At 48.0% G+C, this 27,167-nt stretch overlaps 1 protein-coding gene across 2 annotated transcripts in view; it reads right to left on the bottom strand.

Annotated features, from left to right (window-relative positions):
- Positions 1–27,167, bottom strand: part of PRKCE (protein kinase C epsilon) — a 560,172-nt gene that overhangs the window by 234,466 nt on the left and 298,539 nt on the right. For both annotated transcript variants that reach the window (XM_055328672.1, XM_055328671.1), the window contains exons 3-6: positions 18,230–18,389; positions 15,955–15,989; positions 14,574–14,659; positions 10,403–10,532 (exon numbers count right to left, since the gene is read on the bottom strand). In XM_055328672.1, the coding sequence (XP_055184647.1) occupies positions 10,403–10,532; positions 14,574–14,659; positions 15,955–15,989; positions 18,230–18,389 (411 nt within the window). The remainder of the gene's footprint in view (positions 1–10,402; positions 10,533–14,573; positions 14,660–15,954; positions 15,990–18,229; positions 18,390–27,167) is intronic.

The raw sequence follows: 27,167 nt of genomic DNA, 5'->3' as shown, positions 1-27,167 counted from the left end.
AAGAATTCTTAAACCTCAGGACACCTGGATGGCTCAGTGGTTGAGCGTCTGCCTTCAACTGAGGGCATGATCCTGCGATCCCAGGCTCGAGTCCCATAACAGACTCCTCACAGGGAGCCTGCTTCTCCCTCTGCCTAAGTCTCTGCTTCTCATTCTCTGTATTTCTCATGAATAAATAAATAAAATCTTAAGAAAAAAAAAAGAATTCTTAAGCCTCAACAATAAGAAAATGAACAATCCAATTCAAATATGGGCAAAAAGCCTAAGCAGAAACTTCGCCAAAGATATACAGATGGCATCCAAGTGTAGGAGAAAATGCTCAACATTATATGTCATGAGGGAAGTGCAAATTAAAATGACAATGAAGATACTGCTACGCACTTCTAAGAATAGCTCAAATCCAAAACACTGACACCAAATGCTGGTGAGGATATGTATGAAGCAACAGGAACTCTCATTCACTGCTGGTGGGAATGCAAAATGGTACAGCCACTTTGGAAGAGTTTGGCAGTTTCTTCCATACTCTACCACACAATCTAGCCCTCATACTCTTGATATTTAGCCAAATGATTTGAAAACTTATGTTCATGTGAAAACCTACAGGTGGAGGTCCACAGCACCTCTTCTATTCATAATCACCAAAACTTGGAAACAAATAATTTGACCATTAGCAGGTGAATGAATAAACTATGCTACATCCAGACAATGGAGTAATTATTCAGCACAAGATAGAAATTATCTGTTGAACTATGAAGAGACATGAAAGAACCTTAAATGCATATTGCTAAGTGAGAGAAACCAATCTGAAAAGCCTCCATTTTGTATGATTCCAGCTATACAATGTTCTGGGAAAGAAAAACCATAGAAACTGTAAGAGGCTCAGTAGTTGCCAGTGGTTGGGGGAGGGGGAGCAACAGAGCACAGAGGATTTTTAGGGCAGTGAAATTATTCTGTATGACACTATAATGGTGAATACGGGGCATTATACATTTCTCCAAAATCATGGGACGTACAACATCATGAGAGAACCCTAATGTAAACCGAGTGATAACAATGGGTCAGTGTAAGTCCACGGACTGTAATAAACGTACTGTTCTTGTGGGGGATGCAGAAAGTGTGGGAGACTGTGTGTGTGAGGTGGGGATATATGGGAAATCTCTGTACCCTGCCCTCAATTTTGCTGCAAACCTAAAACTTCTCTAAAAATTCAAGTACATTAAAACACACACACGCGCACACGTTTGCACGCACACAAAACTTTCCGAATGAAACCAAGCAGAGAAATCCATGGTCTGGTCACTGGCCCGGAAGGAGGGACAGCACAGACCACTCTCCACCCCAACTCAGCCTTGGAAGGCTCAGCTGAGCTATGGAGCTCAAGATGTCCATACACCCAAAGATGAGGGTGCAGTTTAGGGGTACTAGTGGGAGGGGCCTTTCTCAGGCAATATAAACACACAAGGCAGCTCCACCACAGCCGGTCCCTGGCACTGACTTGGTTCTCAGAATTATTGCTAGTGATGCCTGGAAATCCTCAGGCCCACCAAGTACTCCCAGCACTCTGCTCAAAATTCCCAGTTCCACGCCCCATAGCAGCAGCTACCCTTTGACACTAGGCTCACCTTACCTACTCCTGCCCACCAGCCCCATGACTGCGTTCTTCATGCTTCTTCATGAGGTGACAGAAAGGACAAGAATAAAGCAACCAAAGTCAAAGAATTTCTCAGCCAGGGCAACGGATCTACATAATGTAGCCTCTGGCGCCCCCTGCTGTTAAAATGCTAACCCAGTCTGTCCTAACCAAACAATGTGGGTTGGCTGGACAGCAGGACAGAAGCGGTCTTCGGTCTTCGGGGACTTCTTCGTTTTTTTACTTTTAAAACTCTGCATTTTTCCCCCCTCAAAGACTTTTCTTTCTGTTTTCAAAAATTCTATTATTTCCCTGGGAGAGCCATATATATAGTTTTCTTGATAAGTTTTTAAAAAATCCCAATGTTGTGTCAGTTAAAATGGACAGCACGAGATAGTGTCTTTGAAAGTGCTTTGAAAAGTCTGGAAACATGAGGACAAAGCTGGCTGAGGAAGGGGAACTTGAGATCATTCAGGCAGCCATAATGGGTCCCCTGGAGGCTGGGGCCTGACACCCAGAGGGTACAGATCAGTAAAAGAAAGTGGATGTGCTGGCGGGAACCAAAAGAAACCTGAGGTTCACCCACAGGAATAGGGGCCAAACAAACCACCCAAACTGTCCTCCCCCACCTCTGTACTGCTGGTAAACACCAAGGCCAAGGACCATTAGCCCTGGGCTGCCACCCCTAGCCCTTGAAGTCTTCCCTGTTCATTTCCAGTGGTTTCACCGGTGTAATTCATGCTGGGAAGAAACCGGGCAGGCTTGCTGGGGCTCTTTTAAAAGGAGAATCATCCCTCTACCACCACCCAGTTACTCATGTTTGTTGAGCTCCCACTCCATTCTGGGTGGCACTGCAGCACACCGACCTACATTTCCTATCATCCATTCTACCCGCCTTTGGAGAGATGAGGCAGGTCAGGCTTTGGGAATTTTTTCAGAGCAAGTAGATGACTTGAGAACAATGACAAAGCCACACCTGAGCAGAGAGGCAGGCCTGTGTGTCTCGCAGAAATCTCTCTATGTTAGAGTTATCTGACCCTTGAGCATGAGCCAGGGCATCAGTTTGATTTCATGGCAGGTTACAGTCAGTCATGCCATGCCCGGAGACAGAGGACAAATAATTGTCAATAGGAAACTGCATAACTGTATAATACAAGTTGGCAGGGGCAGGGGTGACAGACTGTAGAGTCCTGGGCAGACACTGGATACCCTATGTCACCAGCCAGAGATTTGGGAGTCCTGATCACACTGGGACCATCATTCAAAGTTTTCCAGAGACTGACAGGCCAACCATCTGCTGCCCAACATTCTTTGGACGAAAATTCCACCAACCTTGAGAGCATGCCCCCCGCCAGGCATTGCCTGGTGTTACTGTAGAGGAATCCAAACCAACCAAGCAGACTCCTGTAGCATTTCATTGCTGAGTACTCAACTGCTTCTTCCTTCCATGCCCTCAACTTACAACTGGTCGTCTACTTAAAATGTCTTCCCTTTTGCCTCCAAGGTCTTCACGTCTTGTTCTTCCCTCATGATGTAGCTGGAGCACCATCTCTCCCCAAAGCCTGTCCTGACGGCCTCTCTTGCCCATGAATTGCTCCCACTTATTTTTGACTGGCTGTTTGACTAAGTCTATTATTCAACTTGTTAATGTTTACTACCCAAGTAAAGTGGAAGTTCCTAGAAAGCTACAGTAATGCTCTATCTCCAAGTTCTCCATGATGCCTTGCACAAAGCAGGGTGCCATGCTTTTAAATGAACACTAACTCTGAGGACAGTATCCGAACGTAGGCAGCATGATGGTAACTATCAGGCCAGACCCCAGTAGGTAGGAGGTGTCTGAAATCCTAAACTCCCTGCAAAAGCATTTTCCAATCATGTAAAATTTAGTGCCAAGGCAAAAGGGAAAATAGTTAATGCAACTTCATTTAAAAACAAACAAATAGGGATCTCTGGGTGGCTCAGTGGTTTAGCGCCTGCCTTTGGCCCAGGGCGCGATCCTGGAGTCCCGGGATCGAGTCCCACGTCGGGCTCCTGGCATGGAGCCTGCTTCTCCCTCCTCCTGTGTCTCTGCCTCTCTCTCAATCTCTGTGTCTATCATGAATAAATAAATAAATAAATCTTTTAAAAAAAATCATTTAAAAAGAAACAAATAAACAAAAGTCCCCTTATGTGATTAACTCCTTATATGATCCAACCACAAAAAGACCAGGGCTTAAAGTTATTGCAGGACTTCTAGGGGCCTTCTTCCATAACTATTCATACAGACACATGAAGATACATGTATGAGGATATTTGCAGCAGCATGAAATAGTGAGGATGCAGAAACAAGTGTCCATCAAGAGGGCAATGTTGTAATGATGTATGGAATGTTCATAATATGGAATATTAGGCAGCCATTAAAAAGAATAAAGTAGACTTAATATAGTGACTTGGAAATACCCTAAGACATATGGGGGGGGAAGCAAATTACATAACGATGCATAAAGGATTTAAATAAAAATATTTATTGTCAATGTGTCAAGCACTGTTGCAGATGCTGGGGAAACAGCAATATGGATGGAAAAAACCCTCATGGATCCTCATGGATCCTTATATTCTGAAGGGTGGAAATATATTACTTATAAATAAGTAATTTACAATATTATTAGATGATGGTCAGTTTCATAAAGAAAAAGCAAGCAGAGGAAGGTGATGCAAGGTAAGAGGTGAGAGCTTCAGTTTTTAAAAGGGTAGTCAGAATAGCCCTCACAGAGAAGGTGATCGAGTGTGTATGTTTGTAGGGGTGCATGAGTGTATGTGAGGGGAGCACAGTTAGCTTCTAAGGTGGCTCCCAATGATCTCCACTTCCTGACATCCATGCCTTCATGTCATTCCTTCCAATTGTGTGCCAGATGTAGTTATCTGTTCTCATGAGCAGACAATGTCAAAAGTGATAGGATGTCATTTAAAAAAAAAAGGTAAAAATAAAAAAAGGATGTCATTTTTGACATTAGGATACAAAAGACTGTGGCTTCTGTTTTGGGCATCCTCTCTCACTTTCTTGCTTGCTTGTGCTGAAGGAAGCCAGCTGCCATGCTGTGAGCTGCCCTACACAGATGCTCATGTGGCAAACAACTGACGTGTCCAGCCTGGCCAACAGCCAGTCAGGACCTGGGGCTCCAACAGCCTCATGAGCAAGACTGGAAGGAATGCTCTTCCAGTTGAGCCTTCAGATGAGACCAGAGTCCCAGATGTCAGTCTGTCTACAAGCTCTTGAGAGACCCCAAGCAAGAAGCACTCAGCTGAGTTGCATTTAGAGACAGACCCTGAGATATCCCTGGTTGTTTCAAGGCACCAGGTTTTGAGATAATTTGTAATGCAGAAATAGATACCTAATACTGAGTGAGTGAGCAAGCAAGCGAGTTTAGGTATCCATGCAGCAAACATACACACAATTACCATGGAAGGACCCATAGCAGTTAAGTCTAGGCATGGAAGTAGAAAGAAAATATAAAGGATTTTAGTATCTTTCATATAGAGATACTTGAGTCTTGCTAGAATCTTTGAGGGTAAGAATTCTTTACATATTACTAGTGTCCTTTTTTTTTCCATTCTAAAAATACAAACAAAACTTGAAGTTACAAGGAGTCTAGTTGTTAGAAAAATAATAAAGGACTAACATTTTCAGAAGTGATGAGAATAAAAATCCTTTTCTGTGTGTTTTAAATGTCCAAAACACTTAAAAAAAGGGGGGGGAGGGAAAAAGGGAAGGAGGGAAGGAGGGAGAAGGCAGGAAGAGAGGAGGGAAGGACAGATGGAAAGAAGGAAGGAAGTAAAGAAAGGGAAGAAAATTCTTTTCTTTTCCGTTCCTGGCTTTCCACAGCCACTGCACACAGTATGCAACTAAGATCACTCAGTTCATTATTTCATTATAGTCCTCAGAAGACAGAAGGGCAGCTGAGATTAGAAGCAAGCCCAGGTCACCAAGCCAGAGTGACCTCCCTGCAACTGTTCAGTCAGGCAATAATGGAACCAAGACCAGAACAGCTTCCCAGACTCTTAGTCTGTGACCCCGATGGGCCACAGCTCCCTAAGTCGTTGGTCCTCAAACGAAAGGACACATTCCTCATCCCCTAGACCAGGAAAGCAGCCTCAGATCACAGCAGTTATTAAGATGGGATCTCAAAGAAAGGCAGGGGGCCGGGGAGAGGACTCTTTGGGAACCTCTAGGCCAGACCTTTCTCCAGTGTGCCTTCATTCCTGGCTGCAATCAGAGCAGAGAGGTAGGCGCAGGCTGCGCCTCCCCCCTTCCCCCGCCCCATCACATAGGCATGAGAAAGAAAGCAGAGTTTCCTCAAGTCCCTATAGTTCATGCTGTGAGCTGCATAGACAGATCTGGCCTTCTGCTAACTTGTGCCTCGGTGCAGATGACTTTAGGGCAGCTGTGCTGGAGATGGGAGTGTGAGATCATGGGTGGAAGAGAAGTAGGGGGTGGGCTAGAAGTTGAGTGAGAACCGCTCACTTTCATTAGAGAAGAAAACAAAAATCCTAAGGCCTTGGGTATCTTTCCCTCCAGGGAGACTGACTTCATGTGTCAAGAGAAAAATAAAACACAGGTAACACAAGGGCCTGGAGAGGTTCACGGTGCAGGTGAGGTCCGGTGAGGAAGTGGTGTGGTTAAAGTGAAGTGAAGAACGGAAATGATTCAAATGCCTCAAGGGCTTAGTGATGGATGCTGGTATCTGGGTGTTTGAAGCCAGTTTCTGGTCTAACAGTGGTTGGGGTGCTCAGGCAGACCTACAAATGAGTCTGGAGAGAGACTCTGACTCTGTGGGCACCTTAATCCTAAGAAAAAAAGACAGGAATGAAGTATTTTGTCTGTTCACTTGGCACCAGTGTTTTTCTACCCCTGACTTAGAGCTGGGTTACCCAACGACTATCTGTGAGCATCCTCCCAGGGTCCGGTGCCTCCAGGCCATGGGCAGGGAGGCGGCAGCACAGAGGACATAGGACGGTCCCCACACATCCCAGGCTGCATCCACCCTTGTGCACATTGTACAGTCTCTCCAGTTCTCCACACCCTTCCAGTAAAATGGGGTGATGATCCCTGGCCGACAGAGGGGTACACACACAACCCTTGACCCCCCTCCCCCCAAGTCTAGGTAGCTAGACTTGCCAAGATAGTCTCATGGATCCTTTCCTGTAGATCCAAGGTCTCAAGAAAACTGTTCCATTGAAAGTATGTGACTTGATTCCCAGGAGTGAGATGGGCAACAAAGCTGAAGCCACGGACAAGGGGACCAGGGCTCCAACCTTGGGGATCAAGGTGGCATGTTCCAGCAAAGGCAGGAACCTGATAAAGGCTTCTGGAGTTAGGAGAGGGCATGGAGCACAATCAGAGTCAGGGGGCTTAGTGCCAGCTCCACAGGAACATGCTCCAGGACCCTGGGCAGGTCTCTAATTCTTGGTTTCTTTTTCTTAGTAATCATAGCAGCAGAACTAGACTCAAACCCAGGCAAGAGGGGGCCCCTGTTGGCCTCTTGCGACCATCTCCCTCTCCATAGGGTAAGGGGTCTGCAGTGGCAAACCCCTGAGGTTGAGAACCTCAGGGACGCCTGAGTGGCTCAGCAGTTGGGTAGCTGCCTGCGGTTCAGGTCATGATCCCAGGATCTGGGATCAAGTCTCACATTGGGCTCCCTGCGGAAAGCCTGCTTCTCCCTCTGCCTGTGTTACTGCCCCCCCCCCTCATGAATAAATAAATAAATCTTAAAAAAAAAAAACAGAGAGAGAGAAGGAAACACGGCAAACCTGGGGCAGGGAAAGCATTCTGTAGGGTACTAGGAGGGTGGATTCCTGTCATCATACGTTTGTCAAAACCCACAGAATGTCCAAAACCAAGAGTGAACCCTAATGTAAACTAAAGACACTGGGTGATGACGTGCCACTGTAGGTTCAGCAGCTGTAACAATCGTACCACTTGGTGGGGGGCTCATTGACAGTGGGGAGGCTGTGAGCACGTGGGGGTGGGGCGGTATATGGAAAATGTCCGTACGTTTCTCTCAGTTTTGCTATAGATCTTATAGCTGCTCTAAAAAAACAGTCTGCTAATTGAGGGTGGCGGGGTGGGGGGTAGGTAGCAGGAGTAGGAAAGGAGCAAGGGGAGGTGAGTTCACCATCATATCAGACGAACAGGAGAGAGGAGATCTGTGAGCGTGTGCTGGGACTCTTGGCCTCGCAGTCTGTGGGCCTGCCTCCCTCCCACTGCCCTGGGCTCCTGGGAACGGGTAGCCTCATTCTCCCCCGCTCTTGCTTGAGCAGCCGTGAGAGTGCTGCCTGCCAAAACAGCTGAGTACACACCCCTGGACCCTGCCTTCTTCCAGGGTCATCCAGGGCCCCCATCGTCCTGGCAGCAACATCTGGGCATCTAGGCTGCTTTCTTAAGATGTCAATATTTATGAGATGACACTATCTGCATTTAGACTCCCTAGACAGATCAATCATTAATATATTTACTGAACACCAGACATTGGAGTCCCATCCAAAGCAGGCTCTGTGCTTCCCGGCAGCCCCACTCAACCCTTCCCAAGTGCATCAATGTTTGCTAACAACACTCATTGGGCCCTGATCCATTTATTTCCTCCTCTTCCATTGTTTTAATGTCACTTAGTGTCAAAAAGGATTTCGGGCAGGCCCTGCTTTTTTGTGTGTCAGGGTCGTGCACAAGAATACTGGACGGGGAGGTCTGAAAATCTGGGCAGCTCACCAGGGACAGCAGATGTGTCCACAGCCAGCACTTCCTTCTGTCCCAAGTCAGGACACCCTCAGTTGCCTGCACAGCCGTTTCTAACCTCCACCCCACCCCCTCATGGCTTCCACACCCTCTTCTTACTTCGACTTCAAAAGGGATGTCCGGGTTCAGAAGACAAGGGAATTCCTTGCAATGACCTCAACAGACTCAGAACTTAAGGGATCATCTAGTCCCCTCACCTCCCATCCCTAACATAGGAAATGCATCCGTGTCCAGGCCTGGTCTCCAGGCTTTCCTTCCAGCCGGGAGGAGGGGTATCCATCTTTCTCCCCAAGGCCCACTCTGCTCCCCCTTGGCTCACTAATTTCTCCTTTTTCATAATCTTTTCCCTCATTACAGAAAACATTCTGAGAGGATACTTCATCTTCCATTCTGGCTTCAGCCTCCACACCTAGGCTTCCATCCCACCAAGATGACTCCTGCTGAGGTCGCTAGTGACCTCCTAATAGTTAAATCCAACCCCATGTTCCACCTCTTACCTTGAGTGGCCTCTTGGAAGCATCTGGCACCACTTATCACTTCCTTTAAATGTTTTTTTAATACTCTTTACTCTTGACTTCTACACTGCCATTCCTTAAGACTTCTCCTCCCACCTCTGAGGTTCTTCAACTGCCTCTGCAGGCTTGTCGTTGAATGCCAGTCACCTTCCTCCCCCAAATCTCAGGGTGTTACATCCTCTCTTCACACACAAGGCACTTCTGGGGATGACACTGACTTTCCAGCTTCAATTACTACCTTCTATACCTTTAACCACTACACTGACAAATCCCAAGTCTGAACACTCAATGTAGACTTCCCTCAGAATTTCAGTGAGAATTCCCAAGAGTTGGACAGCTCCCTGTAGATTTCCCACAGGCACCTCGCGGTTAGCATGGCCCTTAATCAGCTCCACCATCTTTGCCTCTGACCTGCATTCCCTCTTGAATTTGCTCTCTCAGCGAATGGTGTCACCATCCTCCCAGGTGGATGCGGTCACACATCCAATAGATTACTCTTCAATTTAGTTATTCTTCCTCTCTGTATTCCCTCTACAGCTGCAAACATTATTCCTAATCGTCATAATTTCTCATTGGGATCCCTTCAATGACCAATCTGTTCTCGGTCTCAGTATTCCTTTTTTATACTTCATCTCTCTTTCTAATTTTTCCACAATGGGAATTTATTAATAATACATTCGGTACAAAGCCATGCAATATTCCGGCCCAACAGTTTGTGGACGTCCAACTCTGTATGCCAGCTGGACCAGCTCATGGATCTAAGCACTCCAGTCAGGCCCCCACAGCATGTTTCTGCCTTCCCATATTACCATGTGCTGTTACCCATCTCATCCGAGCAGAAGGCTATTCATGGGCAGGAAAGAGAAGAAGGAACTTGAGAACTCAAGGGTCAAGTTTCAAACCTTATTCCTGCTAATAAGCGGCATGACATGAACAAGTCACTTGGTCTCTGAGCCTCGGGGTCATGGGAATAATACTAAGTATGTAATGGGCCTGTGAGGGATCAATAAGATGTAAGAGCATCCTAGCATTTAGGAAAGCACCTTACTCCTTTCCAGAATAAGCTCGGAACCACAGATTGTCACAGAAAGATAGCCATTACTCATTTCAGATCCTAACTCCGGAAATATGTCTTCCCTTCTGATACAATGTATTTTTCCTTAAAATATTTCTACATTTTTATAGACTCATCTCATGCCTCCCAGCTTCCTCACGGTCTTAAAGATGGGAGAAGCACACATTCCTCAGCATTCCCTCTACGGAGTTTCCTTGGTCGCTCTCTGCACAGAGACTACTTAACAAATCCATGGAGTGACTAAGCAGCATGTAACAAGGTCTTGTGCTCAGTCCCCTGGCCAAACCTGGAATTTACTTGGGAGGCTCTGAGAACAAAGAATTTTTTTAAAAGGCTACGGGGAGACCAAAGGGATGTGAGAGTATGGTGGTGGTGGGGGGGAACTAGGGCAGGGCACAGAGCACCTTTCTTACCTTTGCACTGCAAACCCTGCCGTAGGAGGCCCCAGAGCAAGGACCCACAGTGGTCGCAGAAGGTGGGGACCTTGTAGTTGTGAATACCAAACTTGTGAGGCATGTTGACGCTGAACCGCTGGGAGCCCACCTGCAGGGATGGCAAAACACAGGGTCACTGGAAAGCTCGTTCACACCCAGAAGACATGGCCACTGAAGGTGGCAGGTCAGAGCCTGGCTCTGAAAGCTGCCCTGAGAAGCAAGGTGCAGAGACCCTCCCAGGGCCTTGGGGCCTGATGCCCTTATAACTCATTCTCCGTCTCACTATTGGACCTTGAGAGGCCAGGCCCTGCTCCCCTGGGCAGCATCACTCTGGGGCTGTGGGCTTCATTCACACTCTCATGGCACACGGCGCTCAATCTGCACCTCATGTTCTGGCTGTTAGTGAGGTATCACTGTGGGTTTTTCAATGCTTCTTTGTGCATGGAGGCCGCACCTAGGCTGTCTTCCAGCAGCTTGATGGTGGACAGATTCTATAAATGCCCTGAAAACCCAGCACAGCTGTGGAAACTGTAGGCTGTCAGTTGGGACAAGCAATAATTGTGGTGAAGACTGCTAATACAGAGCAGTGACCACTAAGGACATGAAGGTATAGGTACTGCCCACAAGTCAGGTGTCATCATCATCATCATCACAGTTAAACCTTACCAGCACCCCGTGTGGTAGGTGCCATCGTTAGCCTGAGTTTACAGATGGGGACATTAAGGCACAATGAGAGAAAGAAGCTTGCCTGTAGGCTAATAAGTAACAGAGGCAGGCTTCGATGCCCACGAGTGTGAATTCAGAGCCCAGGGCTTCTACCAGCAGTGTTGCCATTTATGGATTATTTAAAAAGAGTAAAGAGAAGGCGTAAGAAGGATGGGGAAGGATGTGGGAGGATGGGGAAAAGGAGTCCAGGCAGTTTGATCTGCAGGCCTGGGTCTGCCACCAAACACCTGTGAGGTCTTGGAAGTTTCCTGACTTCTTGGGGCTTCAGATTCCTTATCTGGCAAACAAAGATGCCATGCCCATCCCACCTCATGTCACAGAGCTGTGGGGTGGACGAGACACAGAAGCGATGGGTGGTCAGCATTGGCCCACCTTTCTGGGTCTCTTGTGGCCCTCCACAGAGCCACTCACTCTCCATCTACATCTCTAGTGGAGCAGACACATGAACCAGGTCCCTCTCAAAACGGGCGAGACCATCACCAGAGACCCCGTGGGCCAGGGAGAAAGTACTCTTGCATTTGAATCTGGGAATCAGGGAGTGCAGAGCATGCAGCAAAGAATCTATCCTTGGCTCACCAGGGACTGGCTAATGAAGGCCCCTGTGGGGGGCAAGGTGGAGGGGATAAAGCTAGACATGGACATAGATGTAGACGTGGACTTGATCCCAAATGTAGAGGCATGAGGCATGCCTGTGCACAGGCACTCAGGGTCACTCGCCTTCACAGTGAGGCAGAGAGAGGCTGACCCTTCCATTGGGCCAGAATCTCACTGATCCTGCTTGAGAGGCATGGGCGATCACTCAGGGTCTTGCCCCAGTACAAGATCTCCAGGTTTACTGACAACAACTGTGCCCACGCCTCCCCAGATTTACAGTAGAGGCAGATGTATTCGTGAATGTGGTCACATCACGTCTACATCTGCCGGCTCTTCCTGAAGGGTGCAGATCACTGCACCCACTTTTCTCCTGCAAATGATGAAGACATGGTGGGCCTACACTGAGAGCAGACTCGTGGGTCCCAGGAAGAACCTCAGAGGCATGCGGGCGACAGACAAAGGTGAAGAGGTGGGGAAGTGTCCAGGAACTAGGAGGTTCAGTGAGGGGCGGTGACAGCTGCGTGATCCACCAAGGGCTCGAAGGTATCAGAGAATGGTGGGAGGAGGACGGGTCACATGCAAGAGCCACAATCACAGAAAGGGCGGCAGGCACGCCGGTACATATGTGCACACGCCACCCTGCTGGGAAGACCTGGAAACTGGGGTGAGTGAAACCAGCGCAGAAGTATGGGAAGGAAGAAAAGAGCAGCAAGACAGAACCAGAAGGTCAAAAAAAGGAAGGAAGGAAGGTGATGCAGAGGAGAGCCTCCTGCGGTCAGCACACTTGGAAGTGCAGGGACAGGTGTGTCCTCAGGGCCAACGTGCAGGCAGGAAACAGGGAGAGAAGAGCAGCTGGGCGCTCTTGCTGCAAAAGTTCCAAAGCACCTCACGGTAGGAAGACATCAGATACTTGGGGCTTAGGGCCCCATGTATTCAGGGTGTGCAGGTGTGTGCACACATGCAGGCAGTGACAGGAAGAAATGAGCTCGGGGTGCGCTCCCCAGCAGTGCTGGACTCGCAGAGGGCACATCCATCACCCAGGGGTGGGGTGGGGGTGCACTGATGCTCCAGGAGATGGGCCCTAGGAGCCCCGGGCCAGGCAGGAGCTCCACAGGGCTGAGAAACCCACGGCCTTGTTCTTGATCCTTGACAATTTATCTCCCTTGGGACACATGCCAAATTTGAGAACACACCTCGCTGGTGACTTATGTTCGCTGCCAACAGGCCAGGAAAGACAGAAAGAACTGGTCACAGACTCAGCTGTCACAGATATTTCACACCCCAAGCCTCTAACCTGCACAGCACAAACCCGTTGGGGACTTCTCCCTCCAAGGAGATGTGGAGAGCTCTAGAAGCCTGGAAGGCCCAGTAGAAGAATTCTGTGAGATCCTGAAGGGAAGGAATCGTGTGTTCCTGTTTCTCCGGGACGTGGCACAAGACCCAGCACACAGGAAGTGCTCAGCGGACTGCGCACAGGAAGGAATGGACGGACAGCAAGCCAGCCACCTGCCTCTCGTTTACTCATCAGAGTAACGAGCTTGACAGCGTGCTTGGGTCCTGATCCTGGCACTGGATCCAGGAGGCCTGGGTGGTGACCACCTGCAGTGTCCACCGTGACAACAGAGCCCCTGCAAACAACCCTGGTGCCCTGGGCCGCCTGCCCCTCAGGGACGTAGAAGGTTCCATCCAAGCCGTGTCCCTCACTGCTTTCCAGAGACTGTGTGAAAGTGAAACGAGATAAAGGATAGGAAATACTTCAGATGCCAAGATGCCACTTGGGTGAATTATTTTTAAGTCAAAGAAGTCCTGTAAGTCAATCCTTTTGGAAGCCAAATTATAAATCCACCTGATTATCAACCCACCTGGCGTCTCTCTGACCCCCCAATTCTAATGCCCTATGATCATGCAGTACTTATTTATTTCACCGAGAATTAAAAGCAGGCCTCGGAAACCCACTGCTGTGAACACAGATAACGCCCACACTCACACTCTCCTCCCCATCGCTCAGTCAGGAGAAACCCACCTTCGCTGTTAAACTGTCTCCCTTCCTTACCCCTAACGACTTCCCTAGCAGCCAATCTGATACTAGGTTGTAAGAATACGAGACGATGAAGTCCAGCGGTCAAGGGCTCAGACGCTGTGGAACAGACCACCTAGGTTTGAACGTGGCTCTTCCCCTTCCCCATACTAGCTGTGTGACCCGGGGCAAGCTAACGCCACCTCTCTGTGCTTCCGCTCTCTGTGTTGTGAAATGAAGATGATAACTACATATCATCTCGTTCGGGCTGCTAGGAGATTAAATACTATGCGTTGAAGAACTTACATGGGCACACGGTACGTACTCCATGAACGTCAGCTGGTATTATTACTCTAGTTATTCCCGTCTCCTAAGTGTTTCTGGGGTTTGCTAATTCCTCTCTGTTCCCCCCTCACCTCATAAAGATAAGGCTCCCGCTTGTGTGTTGTGTCTCTCTCGATGTTTATGAGCGGCAGGGAGCCACTTACATGTCAGTTGCCACTTCACTGTTCCAATGAGATAATGAATGACATAAGACAATTCACATTTTCCTCGCAGGCTTTGGGGATCTGGGATTGCACCGCACTTGGCATAATATCCACAGACACGAAACGGACCCCGAGCCCCACTCTTTCTGTCGACTGAGCCTCACGCTGGAAGGCTGCGGACAACTCCCTTAACCCTGATCAACTCAAGGAAGAAAGCGAGGGGATCTCAGAGTGATAAGGAGCTGCTTCGGAACCCCGGAGGAGGCAGGGGAGGGTGGGAGTGGCGGTGAAGAAAGCCCAGAAGTTCAATGTTATAAATATTTACCTCATCGGGAGTTTCCTGTTTCTTTAATCCAGCACACTTCGTAATTATGAGCTCATGGCATCGCTTGTGAACCACACAAGTGCAAACTGCAGATGGAAAAAAAAAAAAAGGAAGGCTGAGCGACAAGTGGGGGTAAAAGGATTGCACCCCAAGGTTCAGGTCTCAGTAGGGGGACGAGCGGAGCCACACCCCTTCCGTCCCCAGTCTTAAAGAAGCCCTTCCTGCAGTGGCTGTGCCATCAGAGCCATCAGGGTTCCCTAAATGCTCTGGAGAAGAGCGCACCGCTTCCACCCAGAGGGCATCAGCAGTTTTCTCTAGTTCCAGACGTACCAATCAATTTCCCCGCTTCTATGTGCCAAGGTCAGGGCACGGTTTCCCTTCGGTGAAGCAGGTCTATTAAAGGCACTGCAGCAGTCCTGTGCTCCACCCCAGATCACGTCAGGGTTGGCGCGTGTGACAGGGAGCACTGCAGCGGGAGAATGGGTGTTCTGTGGCCCAGACGGTCTTAAACGCTTTTGCTTCATTTCACCGGGGCCTGGAGCTCTGTCTTCAGTGTCATGAGGCAGCGTGGGCAGTGGTGGCCAAAAGGGTAGCATACGTGCTACCCTGAGGACATGGCAATGTCCAAGAGAACCCACTCAGGGTCCCTCCCCGGGGTGACACCCAACTTAACCAGCGCCTGAGTAAGGAGATGGAATGGTCTCCCAGTTCTACCCGCAGAGAAACCTTGACGTGAGCACAGCACGCATCCACCCTCCAATCCTAGCCAACCTGACCTTGCATTTTATAGTCAAAGAACTGAAAACTGACAAACTGCAATAATGTCAAGTGTGTTTTAAATGTTGAAGAGTTAATAAGTCCACAGTAGACACACACACAAAAGAAAGAAAGAAAGAAAGAAAGAAAGAAAGAAAGAAAGAAAGAAAGAAAGAAGAAAAAAGAAAAGAAAAGAGAGAGAGAGAATCAGCAAGGACCACCGAGTGATAAGAGTGAAGTGGGCAGGTGAGGGAACTTCTTCAGGGAGCGAGAGAGGGACGGGGCTGAGAGAACACACGGAGCCCAGCTCAGTGCAGAGTGGGGCCTTCCGAGGGCCTCTAACTGTTGTGTCTCCCTAGGAGGGGTGCTGAGACCCCTGGGACAGCGGAGACAGGTGGCACCCACAAGGTACTCCCCTATCCCTGCTCCCACAGAGGAATAAGGGAGCCATGGCCAGGCAGGGACACAGAAAAGCAGGGTCTTGCTTCTCGGAGAGGGAACAGAAGCATGCAAACTGTTGAGAGCCTCTAAATGTCATCAAACCCAGCACATGCTTCCTAGGAGTGTCACTGATCTGGACAGACCTGTGGGCCCCCAAGGATTAGGTTCATACAATGCCTCTTACCTTGACATTGGTATCCCTGCTTTCCTATGACACCCCTGCAAAGAAGAATACAACCTTTTAATAAGTTTTAGTAGGTCAAAAACCACACAGTCACCCCATTCTGGCCACCACCCACAATGCACCAAGCATTGTGGAATCCAGCGTCCTTCAGGGCACCGGGGTAGCTCAGTCAGTTGAGCCTCTGCCTTTGGCTCAGGTCATGATCCCAGGGTCCTGGCATGGAGCCCTGTGGCAGGCTTCCTGCTCAGCAGGGAGTCTGCTTCTGCCTCTGCCCCTCCCCTCCACTTGTGTTCTCTCTCTCACTCCAAGTAAATAAATAAAATCATGGAAAAAAATGACTCCTTCAGAGGCAACAGAAGGTAGACCCAGTGCTTAGAATGGGTACAAGTTTTGGTCAGTGTCAGGGCTTGGTTTCCTAGACAAACAGCCATTCCAGTGGGGCCATTATAGTGTTCTAGAAAACCACGAAGACTCTGCTTGCTCAAGGCAGGTCCTGGTTAGTCGAATGTATCCTTCCTTGTGGGTAATCATGTCGGAGGACTACGGCTTATAGGCACATTCCCTGGGCGTTTCAGGAGCAGTCAAGGGTCCTCGGTCAGTCTGTGGCCAGGATTAGGGGTTCAATATACTGTTTGATCAAGACCAATGCTCGAGGTTCCCTCCAGGGCAGACGTAGGCTTCCCTGGGGCAGGGTTAGGGTCAGTATAGACACAGAACACCCAACCAGCCTGGCCTGGGCCCTGTCCTCAGCACCATGACCAACTGGCCAGGGGACAATCTGCAATTTTCAGTCCAGCAGCAGCAGCCAGACGTCATCAGAGGCTACGCCTCGGGAAACCTAGAACCTGGTGGAATTCACCATGGGCTTAGAGGAGACCTGAATCCATAAATCTCAGCTTTCACAACCTACTCCCTCCAAACACACAACTCATGACCAAACTACCGAATATGTAGGCCAGAGGGTAAAGCGGCCCCGGGGGGAGGAGGGGTGAAATGTATCTGTGGTGGGAATGGGGCATTATTTCTGCTTCAGTCAGGTTGAGTGTATTCTGAGCCACATCGCCTCCAATGTCCATACCAACCTCGGTGACTAGTTCTGGAAAAGCACGAGGACAAGACAAGCCACTCCTAGACACCTTGGGAATTCAAAGACTGATTCAAATGTTCCCTGGTTTGGTTTGTTTGTGCTGCAGGTTGGCCTCACTCATTCTTCCCCACGGGATCCAAGTGCCAACTTCAAGAGCTCAGAGAGGTTGCCAGAAAGGCTGGTGGGAGGTCAGGAAAAGCTTTCAGTTGGGCTCACCAGGGGTGGAACTGGGTCTCTGATCACTGTCTAGCTGGAGGACATCATACTTGTCTGGTTTTCTGAGTCTCAGTATTGTTAGCAGAATGGCTTTAATAATGCATAGTTTGTAGGATATTGGAAAGATTTAATTAGATATCTTCAGTGCATAAGAACGAAACTGGCACATGGTAGGCATTCATTAAAATTCCCCCTCCAATACCCAAAGCCAGTGCTTCTTATCCTTCTCCACCTCCCAAAAAGGCCTACAACCTACCTGTCTTTCCCTATCAAAATCCTAGTCATCATGAAAGGAGAAATGCCACCTCCTCCGGGGAGCCTTCCCTGAGCACTCCAGCTGCTCTCTCACTCCTCTGAAATCTGGGCAGCCTAGTAGCACCACTGTTATAACAGTTATTAAGAACTGCTTTGAATTACAGATACTGGCAAGTCAAGTATTTTTTTAAGCTTTATAATGGAAAAATTCAGAGCGTACAACAATAAAGAGATAAATGTAGCAGATCCATCACCCAGCTCTAAGAGTGATTAATATATGATTGGTGATTATTATTTCATCTCTACTGCTAGCCCCTCTCCCCTCCTTCCATATAGTATTTTTTTTAAAAAAAATCCCAAACATCACACCATTTCATTTCTAAATGATTAAGCTTGTGTCTCTAAAATATAAAGATTCTTTTTTTAAAACATATACATCACAACATACCACTATTGGTTATAAGATCGTAACCCCTTAAACAATGATATATGACATGATCCTAGGTATAAAGTCACCATTCCTCCCACTTATCCCCACTCCCCAACCCCAGGACGAAACACTCCCTTAGCCTCCAGAAAAGTCTTCTGCAATCAAATAGAGAAGAAATAAAGCACATCAGCACTTTAAAAACGAAGTTTCTATTCTCTTCCAACTCTTCCCCAACTTCTCACCTCAGAGAAGGCGTAACCAGAGGTTCCGGGGAGACAGGGTCTTACCAGATAAAGTCTCTGCAGTGGGAGCAGTAGGTGGGCTGCCGAAGGTAGGTGGCCATGAACTTGTGGCCGTTGACCTGGTGGACCCTCCGCCTGACGGCCCCCTGCCGCTTCCTGGGCCGCATGCGCTCCCTGAACACGCGCTCTTCATTGTCTTTAGGGGCTGGAAGGGGACAAGGGCAGGGAAGACGACAGGTCAGTGAGCACACCTTGAAAGAGGCCTCCCCCCACCGCAGGCGCCCGGAGCGGGAGGCGCGGGGGCAGCGCTCCCTGGCTCAGGGACTCCGGGGTCTGAGCCTCGGACCCAGCAGGGCGCACCCTGCGAGGCAGGAAGGCTCCGATCGTGCCTCTGTTTCCCGCAGCGGCAGCACCCGCCAAAGCCATCGCAGTCCCAGTCCTGCTCCAGCTGTGGCTGCTCCATTGCCCTGAGGACCGGCTGCACATCGCAAGGGTGTGGGATCAGAAGGCTCAAGGTTCACATTTTATCGCAGCTTCTGAGCAGCGTGGCCTTACACAGCCGGGGTGGCCTTGCCCGGAGCCTCCGAGGGCCTGGCCCTCTGTAAATGGGGATGGCAGTGCTGACATCACAGGGTGCCGAGGAGTCTGCACCCAGCTGCCTGGCTCAGAGAAGCAGCTGCCTAATAAACCTGGCTGTTCGTCCTTCCCCCCTTCCTGAGTAGGACAACCAGGAACCTTTTCCTGGAGGCCAAAAGGAGAGGGAGACACAACACGGAGAAAGTAGTTTTCCAGAAGGTTCAAGAGCCACCACTGTGGACTTTAAGACCTCACTGAAGACGGAAGGACTGTCCCCACTGCTTCCTTCCCTCCACATCAGAGGTTGTCCCAGGCCTAGAAAAGCCCTGCAAGGGGGCTAATAAACGACAACAGAAATAATAATAATGATTGCTATGGAATGAACGTATGTGTCCCCCCACACACACACCACCCGGTCCCATTCACATATTGATGTACTACCTGCCAATGTGACAGTGGTCATGACAGTGGGGTTCCCAGGATGGGGTTAGTGCTCTTATAGGAAGAAGTAGCGATCTGAGCTCACTCACTAACTTATGAGCACCCAGTGAGAAGGCTGGTGTCTACAAGGCAGGAAGAGGGCCCTCATCTAATGGTTGGCATCTTGATCTCAGACTTTCAGCCTCCAAAACTATGAGAAAGAAATTTCCGCTGTTGAAATCAGTTATTTTGTTATGGCAGCCCATGCGGACTAACACAATGAGAATGATGGCTAATGCTTCCCAAGGGCTTAGTCTGTGCCGGGTGCCCACTGAATCCTTACAACCTTCATGCAGGGTACTGATGTATCCCCACTTCACAGATGTGCAAACTGAGGCTAGAGAGCTTATGTAACCTGTCTCTGGTAACACAGCTACTAAGTGGTGGAACCCAGATTCTAACCCAGAGGGCGGAGGGAGAAGCCAACATTACACTGTCCACATGCTTTGGGGGACAGCTCACTCTCCTGACAGCAAGGCCTCAAAGCACTCATCTGAGGGGCTCTCATAATGTAAGAGTTGAGCTGCCTCTGGCTTCCTGGAGGGCAGGGGAGGCAGGCCCTGGCTCTCCTGCCTGGTTCCCAGAGCTACTGCAGGCCCAGGAAGGTGGCCTGCATGGCACTGCTTAAAGTGCACTGGGAAGGCTCGACCCACACCCGGTGCACCTCCCCAGAACCCCGACACCCGACATGCCACCATGACAGTGTCAGTCTTGGGGGGAAGGAACATGGTTCCTCCTAGACCTTTTTGGAAATATGGTTCCCTGCCCTTGGGCACCTGGGTGAGCCAAAATAGCTGTAGAATCTGAGGGCAGTCTGTCAGCATGGACAAGGCAGGTAGGGGTGGAGGGTCAAGGAGGAGAGGCAAGAATGGGGAGCACATGCCCAGTGTTGGCTTTTGGGGGGGGGGAAGCAGCCTCCAAGCAAAAAGGCTGAGCTGCTGATCCTCAGGACAGATGACGCAGATGGGCGTCTGCCCGCAGCCCCTCAGCTTCCCCTCCTCGAGCTTGCCTGAGTCCCCTTTTTAACTGGCGCTTATTTTTTCAAAATGTCTCTGACATGGAGAGAGATGGAATATGGAAAGCCTACCTCCTACCCTGAGGCAGCCAATGACCACAACCCAGCCGACCAGGTCCTCACGGAAGTGTCCTTGCTCTGTTTTAACACAGAGACATGTGCACACACAGAGAAATCTGGCCATGGACATCCAATTGTGCAATTACAGGTGACTTTCATTTCTGCTCCCTCCTTTCACTATATTCAGAATATTTTACCATTTTTAGATGCAGGAAAAAAAATGGTAATTTAAAAAAAATACATCTCTCCAGTATCCCTTACCTGCTACAAAGCTGATCTACAAAAACCCCAGGCCCAGGCTGCCAAGGCCAGAGGATGCACATTCAACTGCTTTCACCAGATTACCATGGATCACATTTAAACAGTAAGCCAGACCCCTCATGCATTTCAGGTGCAATCTGGTTTGCAAATCCTTCAAATTGACTAGTCATTTTGATCCTGGAAAGTTGTATTTTCAGATAAACTGCTGAAGAGTCCAATCTAGTTTTCTCAAAGGAGCCCTGCTAGAACCAGGGTTACAGGTGTCCCCGAGGGTCTCTTTCTCAATTTTTTACAGAAATGACCAGAAATCAAATCAAAGGTCTAAACTCCATTTATTTTAATATGTTAAATATAGCAACCCAATAATTAACTTGCTGACTTTTAAAGACCTCTCAGGGGGCACCTGGGTAGCTCAGTGGTTGAGTGTCTGCCTTTGGCTCAGGTCATGATCCCAGGATCTGGGATTGAGTCCCATATCAGGTCCCTGCAGGGAGCCTGCTTCTCCGTCTGCCTGTGTCTCTGCCTCTCTCTGTGTCTCTCGTGAATAAATAAATGTTAAAAAGGGAGGAAGGAAGGGAGGAAGGAAGTAAGCAAGCTTGCTCTCGGTAGTGTGCTCTCAACACCTGGAGAGAAGCTGCTTACCACCTGTGAGCAGTGAGGGGTGGGTCCTGGGAGCAGGTTAGACAGAGAGCCAAGAATAACTTCCCATAAGTCAGGTCTGATTATCTGACTGAACTTCCCCAACCTTTCTGTGTCTCCTGCCCTGGAGCACACACACACTGCCTTTTGAGATTCTATATCAAAGATATAGGAAAACAGAAGGCTACAGGAGAAGGAAACACATGTAAACCTCATGTTGCCCATGGGGACCTCCCTGCCCTGCATGTGCCAAGCAGCAGGACAGGTGAGAGGAGAAAGGGAATGGGGCCCCCAGTTGGTGAAAATACTCCCATCCCCCATTTCTCAGGACATGGGAGCCAAGGGTCCCTCAGGCCCACAGAACCTCCCTCCTGGGCCTGGAGTCACCAGCAGAAACCGATCCCTTCAGCACTTCCTGCTGCTGTCAAGGGTCTCCATTAAAATCCTATTCCTGTAGGGTAATGTATCATGCGTATGTATGTATGTGTGAGTCTATGGTGTGAATATGACAGATTTATAAATGTATACAGGTGTGGATATAAAAATCAACACAGTATATATTAAACATATTAAGAAAAATTTCTATAATTTTTATACTTACATAATATAGGCTAATGTATCATTACATTTATATCATGAATATAACAGTATAATTATAATATAATTAATATTATAGCATGATCATGTTATAATATTATTTATAATGTACGATAGGATACAAACATATGTAGCTTGACTAAACCATTTGAGGGCTGCACACACAGCGACACCTTACCCTGAAGTATATCAGCCTTCATCTCCTAAGAACAAAGCTCTCCTCCTACATAACCACAATTATCAGAGTTAAGAAATGTAACATTGATATAATATTATCTAATATAAAGTTCATATTCAAATTACTCCAACTGTCCCCAAATGCCCTTTACAGTTGTGGTAGCTTTGAGTTTTTTCAGAAGCTACTTAGAGCCCCTGCTTTGCATTTAGTTGCCATATCTCTTTAGCCTTCTCAGTCTAGAACAGCTTTCTTGTTTCCTTTTTATGATACATTTATGAAGAGCCTAGGATGTTGTCTTATGGAATGTTCCACAATCTGGATTTGTCTCCTTCCCCCTGATTAGTTTCAAGTTAAATACCAAGAATACCACTGAGGTCTGTGTATCAACAAATCCAAATATATCCATTAAGATCCCTCGAGATAACTGTGTAAATGACATGAACGTAAAATTTATAGGAGAATTATAAAATATTCACTCTTATTAGGAATTTTTAAAATGCAAAGAACAGCTGGTTTTTACCATCGACTTACCATTTCTTACCCAATAAAGAAAAGTTTATTTTAAAATGGTATGATCCATATTATACATATGCAATGGGACATAACATTTCCAGAAGCAGTATTATAAGAGCAAACATCACAAAAAAGAGTCAGATCCTTTAATTTGGGATTCTGTCTAAATCAATAAACAGAAACTAAAAACTATATAATTATAACTGATATATGTTCCCCCGTTGCATACCTGTTTTAGCAAAGTAACTGGACTAACATAAAAAGAAGGGTCTAACCAATTATATTACATTTCTAGCAAGTTAAAAATGGTGAGCTAAGACCACATAGGAACATGGGGAAATGATAGGAGATGGTAAAAACAGAACGCACAAGAACACAAAACTGTGTAAGACACACTTGCAGATTGAAGGTAACATAAAAGAATCACGCGATGCTCTTGTAGGATGATGGGTTTATGGATTGTCCGTACATGGAAAACAATGTTCTCTGATGCTCTTTAGTGACTTTTAAAAGCGGTTCTCTAAGCTGGGGAAGTGGAAGGCTAACTTGGCATGAGCGAGGAGAGGGTACTGGACGTTGCAGTGGAGAGGGGGACAGGCCAAATGTCATCAGCTTCACAGCTGCCAGTGCTTCTGAACTGAGGGAAGAGCTACCCCGACCTGCCCCCTACGCCCACACCGAAGGATGCTCACTGCTGTCACTGGTGTGACCCTTCATTTGCAGCAGCTCTCAGAGGCGAAACTCAGGCTGGCTTTCCTCTCAGAGGGTCCATCTGGCCCGTTCCAGATCCTTTGTATTATGGGTACACCTGCCACGCAGCAGAAGGGAGAGACCAACTAAAAGCTGGGTAACTTTAGTGAAACTCTCTGTGGAAATGAAGATCTGTCAGATATAATGACAAGAGTTCACGAGGGCATAAAATGAAGCAGGGATGTCCTCTGGAGCAACTGTGAGATCCTCTGTTACCTCAGCCCCCAACAACATTCCAGGCATGTTTCCTGCTTGGTTCGATTAGTCTGTCAACTTCAAGCTCCTGGGACCTTTCACACAATGAGTATCTAGTAGCCCCGATGCTCAGAAGAATCTACGGCAGGTTGCAGGCAGGTGGCGGAAGCAGCAGAAAGAGCCCACACCTTGGAGTCATGACTCTGGTGAAGCAGCCTCATCTGGCTCCTCTCCCCTGGGCTCCGACCTCCCCATTTCAGCCAGAGGAACTCTCTCAGACACAGGGAGAGCCAGCTCCTGGCACCACACCGTATGCCAACCTTCCCTGGCCAGTCTGATCACTGAAGGCCTCACTGATGCGCCATCTCCTCCCTCCCCACACCTCATCTCCTCCTGCACGATAAGGGAGCCGACCTACCAGGACTGAACACCATCCCCTACGTGAAAGGGCCTACACCCTTAACCTCCATACTCTCAGGATTCTCTTTAAGAAGACCTGGCAGGCCCCGACTTAGGAACTCCTGCATGCCAGCACTTCCTTCCACGGTATGTGTAGCAAGAACTGCCAAACCCAAGGATCGATCCTGCCCAACCCCCTGGCCCAGATGCCTGGACCAGACTGACGACCAGTATGCATGCCCAGCAGCCTCTGGGTACCACTGTCATTCCTCACCACAGGACAGGCAGCTACCCTTCACGTTCAGGGCACACAGGGGTCTTTGCCACAAGCAAATATGCCGTGGGGTTGTCTTTATTTTTTTCTGACTTCTCTCTTTCGATCTTTTTCGGCCAGTATGGCTGAACTAGGCATTAGGAGACCAGATAACTGTTGCCTTTGCCCCACTCTTGCTTGATGTCCTAGACCAATTCATTTAATCTCTTTGGGCTTCTGCTTTTCTATCTATCAAGAGAGGGTAATGCAATGGCTCCGCCTAAACCCCAAGCTGGTACGCACCTTTCTCTTTCTTCCTGGTGCCAACACAACCTGAGGAGTGAAACAGCCTCACTCCCTGCCCTGCAAAACCTGCATTGACACCCCCTAATTGCTTTACCCTGCGGGGGCCGCGCTGCCTCCAGATGTTCCACACCTGCCACTGTGAATAAAAGAGAGTCAGCATTCTCTCTCCGCACCCCATCCATTAGGGGCTTTAGAAAAACGACTCCTTCTTCATACTTGGCAAGCTGCCAGGAAGATTGGGTTGGGCAAGGAATACTGACTCAGTTCGAGGACAAAAGCAGTAAGAAACAGAACTGGTTTGAGAAAAGGCTGGGGACCTCCTCGGAAGGCTTTTCTTAGAACCCAAGCAAAGAATGAATCCAGTCCTCAAAGGCAGGTTATTTCACAACACAAAGCAATTCATCCACCCTGGTATTTTGTTTTGTCTTTTGGTCTAAGGAACTGTCAAACCTGAGATTTTTCAGGAGCTGAAAAATAATAGCTACAATTTATGGGGCCCCCGCCATGTGCTGGGTACCATCCTAAGTACCTTACATCTATGAAATACTATTCTGTGCACATGAGGTACCATTACATATACATGAGGCGCTGTTTCATACCCACGAGGAGCTATCACATATCCACGAGGTGCTATCATATACATGTGAGGTATTATTTCATATACACGAGATATGTAAGCAACTTACATACATCATCTAATACCATGGAGTGGTACTATTCTTGACTTCAAAGAAACCAAGCCTTCAAGAGATCTAAATAATTTGTTGAAGGTCATACAGCTAACAAACAGTAAATGTCAGTTCAGGAACTCCCACCCTGGCCCATTCAGTCATGCCTCCTGAGGATGGGAGAACAGCCTGGGCCCCATTTGTACCCGACTGTATGGAAGTCAATGACTGTTTCTCCCCGCCCACCTCTTCACACATCCACCTCTGCTCTCATCTAGAGACTTGGAAATGGGACTGATTAGCTCATGATACACCCACAGGATGGAATTTAATGCTGTGGTTTTTAAAAAAGTAGATATGCTAAGTCCCCCAAGAAATAAATAAGAAAACGAAGAAAGGGGTATATAGTATGTATATAAAATGAGAAAGAGAAGAGGATAAATATATTCAAATACACACTGAAAATTTCTGAAGGGTATATGATAAACTGTCCATCTAAAAACATTTACTCTGTAGATACTGGATGCCAGGTACTGTTGTGGGCACAGACTCCATACCACAAAGGGATGGGCAATGGCCACTCTCTCAATTATTGTTCCCTGGTCCTTGAGAGGTCTCCACCAACAAAGCAAAGAATTACCATGATATTCCAGACAACGGTGGCTATGGCTTGGCGGGGAAGCTCCTAATAGAAGCTAGATGGAACCTTTGCCACCCCATCTCTGGGGAGTTAATTTTTCCCTCTCAATAGTTCTCTGGCTTGACTTTATGGACTTTCTGATGAAAAAAAATGCAAGATAAATGGAAGGAAAACAAAACCAAAAAAAAAAAAAAAAAACCAACCCCTCAAAACTATGCTTTTATTTTCAGTGCCATGCCTTTTATTTTTATTTGCCATGAGGAAAATAGGTTATATTTTCAAGTAGAATAAATAAATTCTTCATGACAGGAGTTTTAAATACGAAGTAAATATTTATGTGATGCCAAAGAATACGTTCTACATGCTGTACTCACACAATAAAGAAAATCCTGTTCAAAACAGGAAAGAGGAAACGGCAATTAATTCCCCAGGAGAGATTATTCCACGCTATCTATGTCTTCCCAGAGAGTCACACAAGGAGAATCGGAGATGTCTGAGGGCTGAGGCTTGCAGTTGTCTGCATGTTTTATTCTGTGTGGAATCTAATCAGGAGAGCACTGGAGGCATTTCAAGATTAGCATCTCAAACTTAATAGAAACTGTTTTCTTCTTTCTCTTCTGCACTTTCGGAAGGAGCTGGTCTGTCTTCATGGCAGAGCTTGTACTCTATCCACTTAATAAAATAAAACTTAAGTTACTTTGTGCTTTGTAGGAAGAAAACATGAAAGAATCAGCCACTGATAGGATAGGGAGAGTGGCATAGTATAAAGTGAGGGGAGATATGGTCAGTGGGATGGTGGTCACTGAGGGGGAGGCCCAGGGAGAAAGGGCCGGGCAACCTCCCAACTCTGTGTTGTGATGCAGGGCACACTCGTGAACACAGAGAACCACCGGACAACAGCGATTTCACTTAAGCAGGAAATATGCTTGCCTCCTGCCCTGCTGCATGCATTCATTCATTCGTTCACTCATTCATTCCCTCTCTCCCTCCTCCATCCATTCAAAATATTGGGGTTACTTTACTGCATGCCTCTGGTACCCAGGAAAAGTCACTACTTGCCAGGAGGAAACCACAGACCAAAACCCTCCAGGCAGACCTGCTAAAAACTCAAAGAACATTCCCAGCCTAGGAAATCAGCCAAGTGGGGCACCAGCCAAGGGTGGGGTGAGAGTCCCCGCAGGGCCCAGTGATGGTCCTGTGATTCAGATCACAGGAAACAGAGCTGTCGCTGCATTCCTGGGCACCTGAGCCCTCACGGAGCTCATGTCAATGAGGCTGGGTGCTGTCCACTGTCCGTGTTTCCAAGATACTGTGTGAGAAAGGCCTGTGGGAGAATGGTGGCAGCAGTCTAGGCAGGGCGTCTGTCCATGCCCAGGTGCTAGTTGGTCATCGTGGGGCCGGTGGGGGTTGGGGATCAGTGCCAAGTGGAGGTTGGCATCCCTCTTCCAAATAT

This window comes from Nyctereutes procyonoides, unplaced genomic scaffold (genome assembly GCF_905146905.1).
Source record: "Nyctereutes procyonoides isolate TBG_1078 unplaced genomic scaffold, NYPRO_anot_genome, whole genome shotgun sequence".
NCBI lineage: Eukaryota > Metazoa > Chordata > Mammalia > Carnivora > Canidae > Nyctereutes > Nyctereutes procyonoides.
This window is presented reverse-complemented; position numbering and strand designations above follow the sequence as displayed.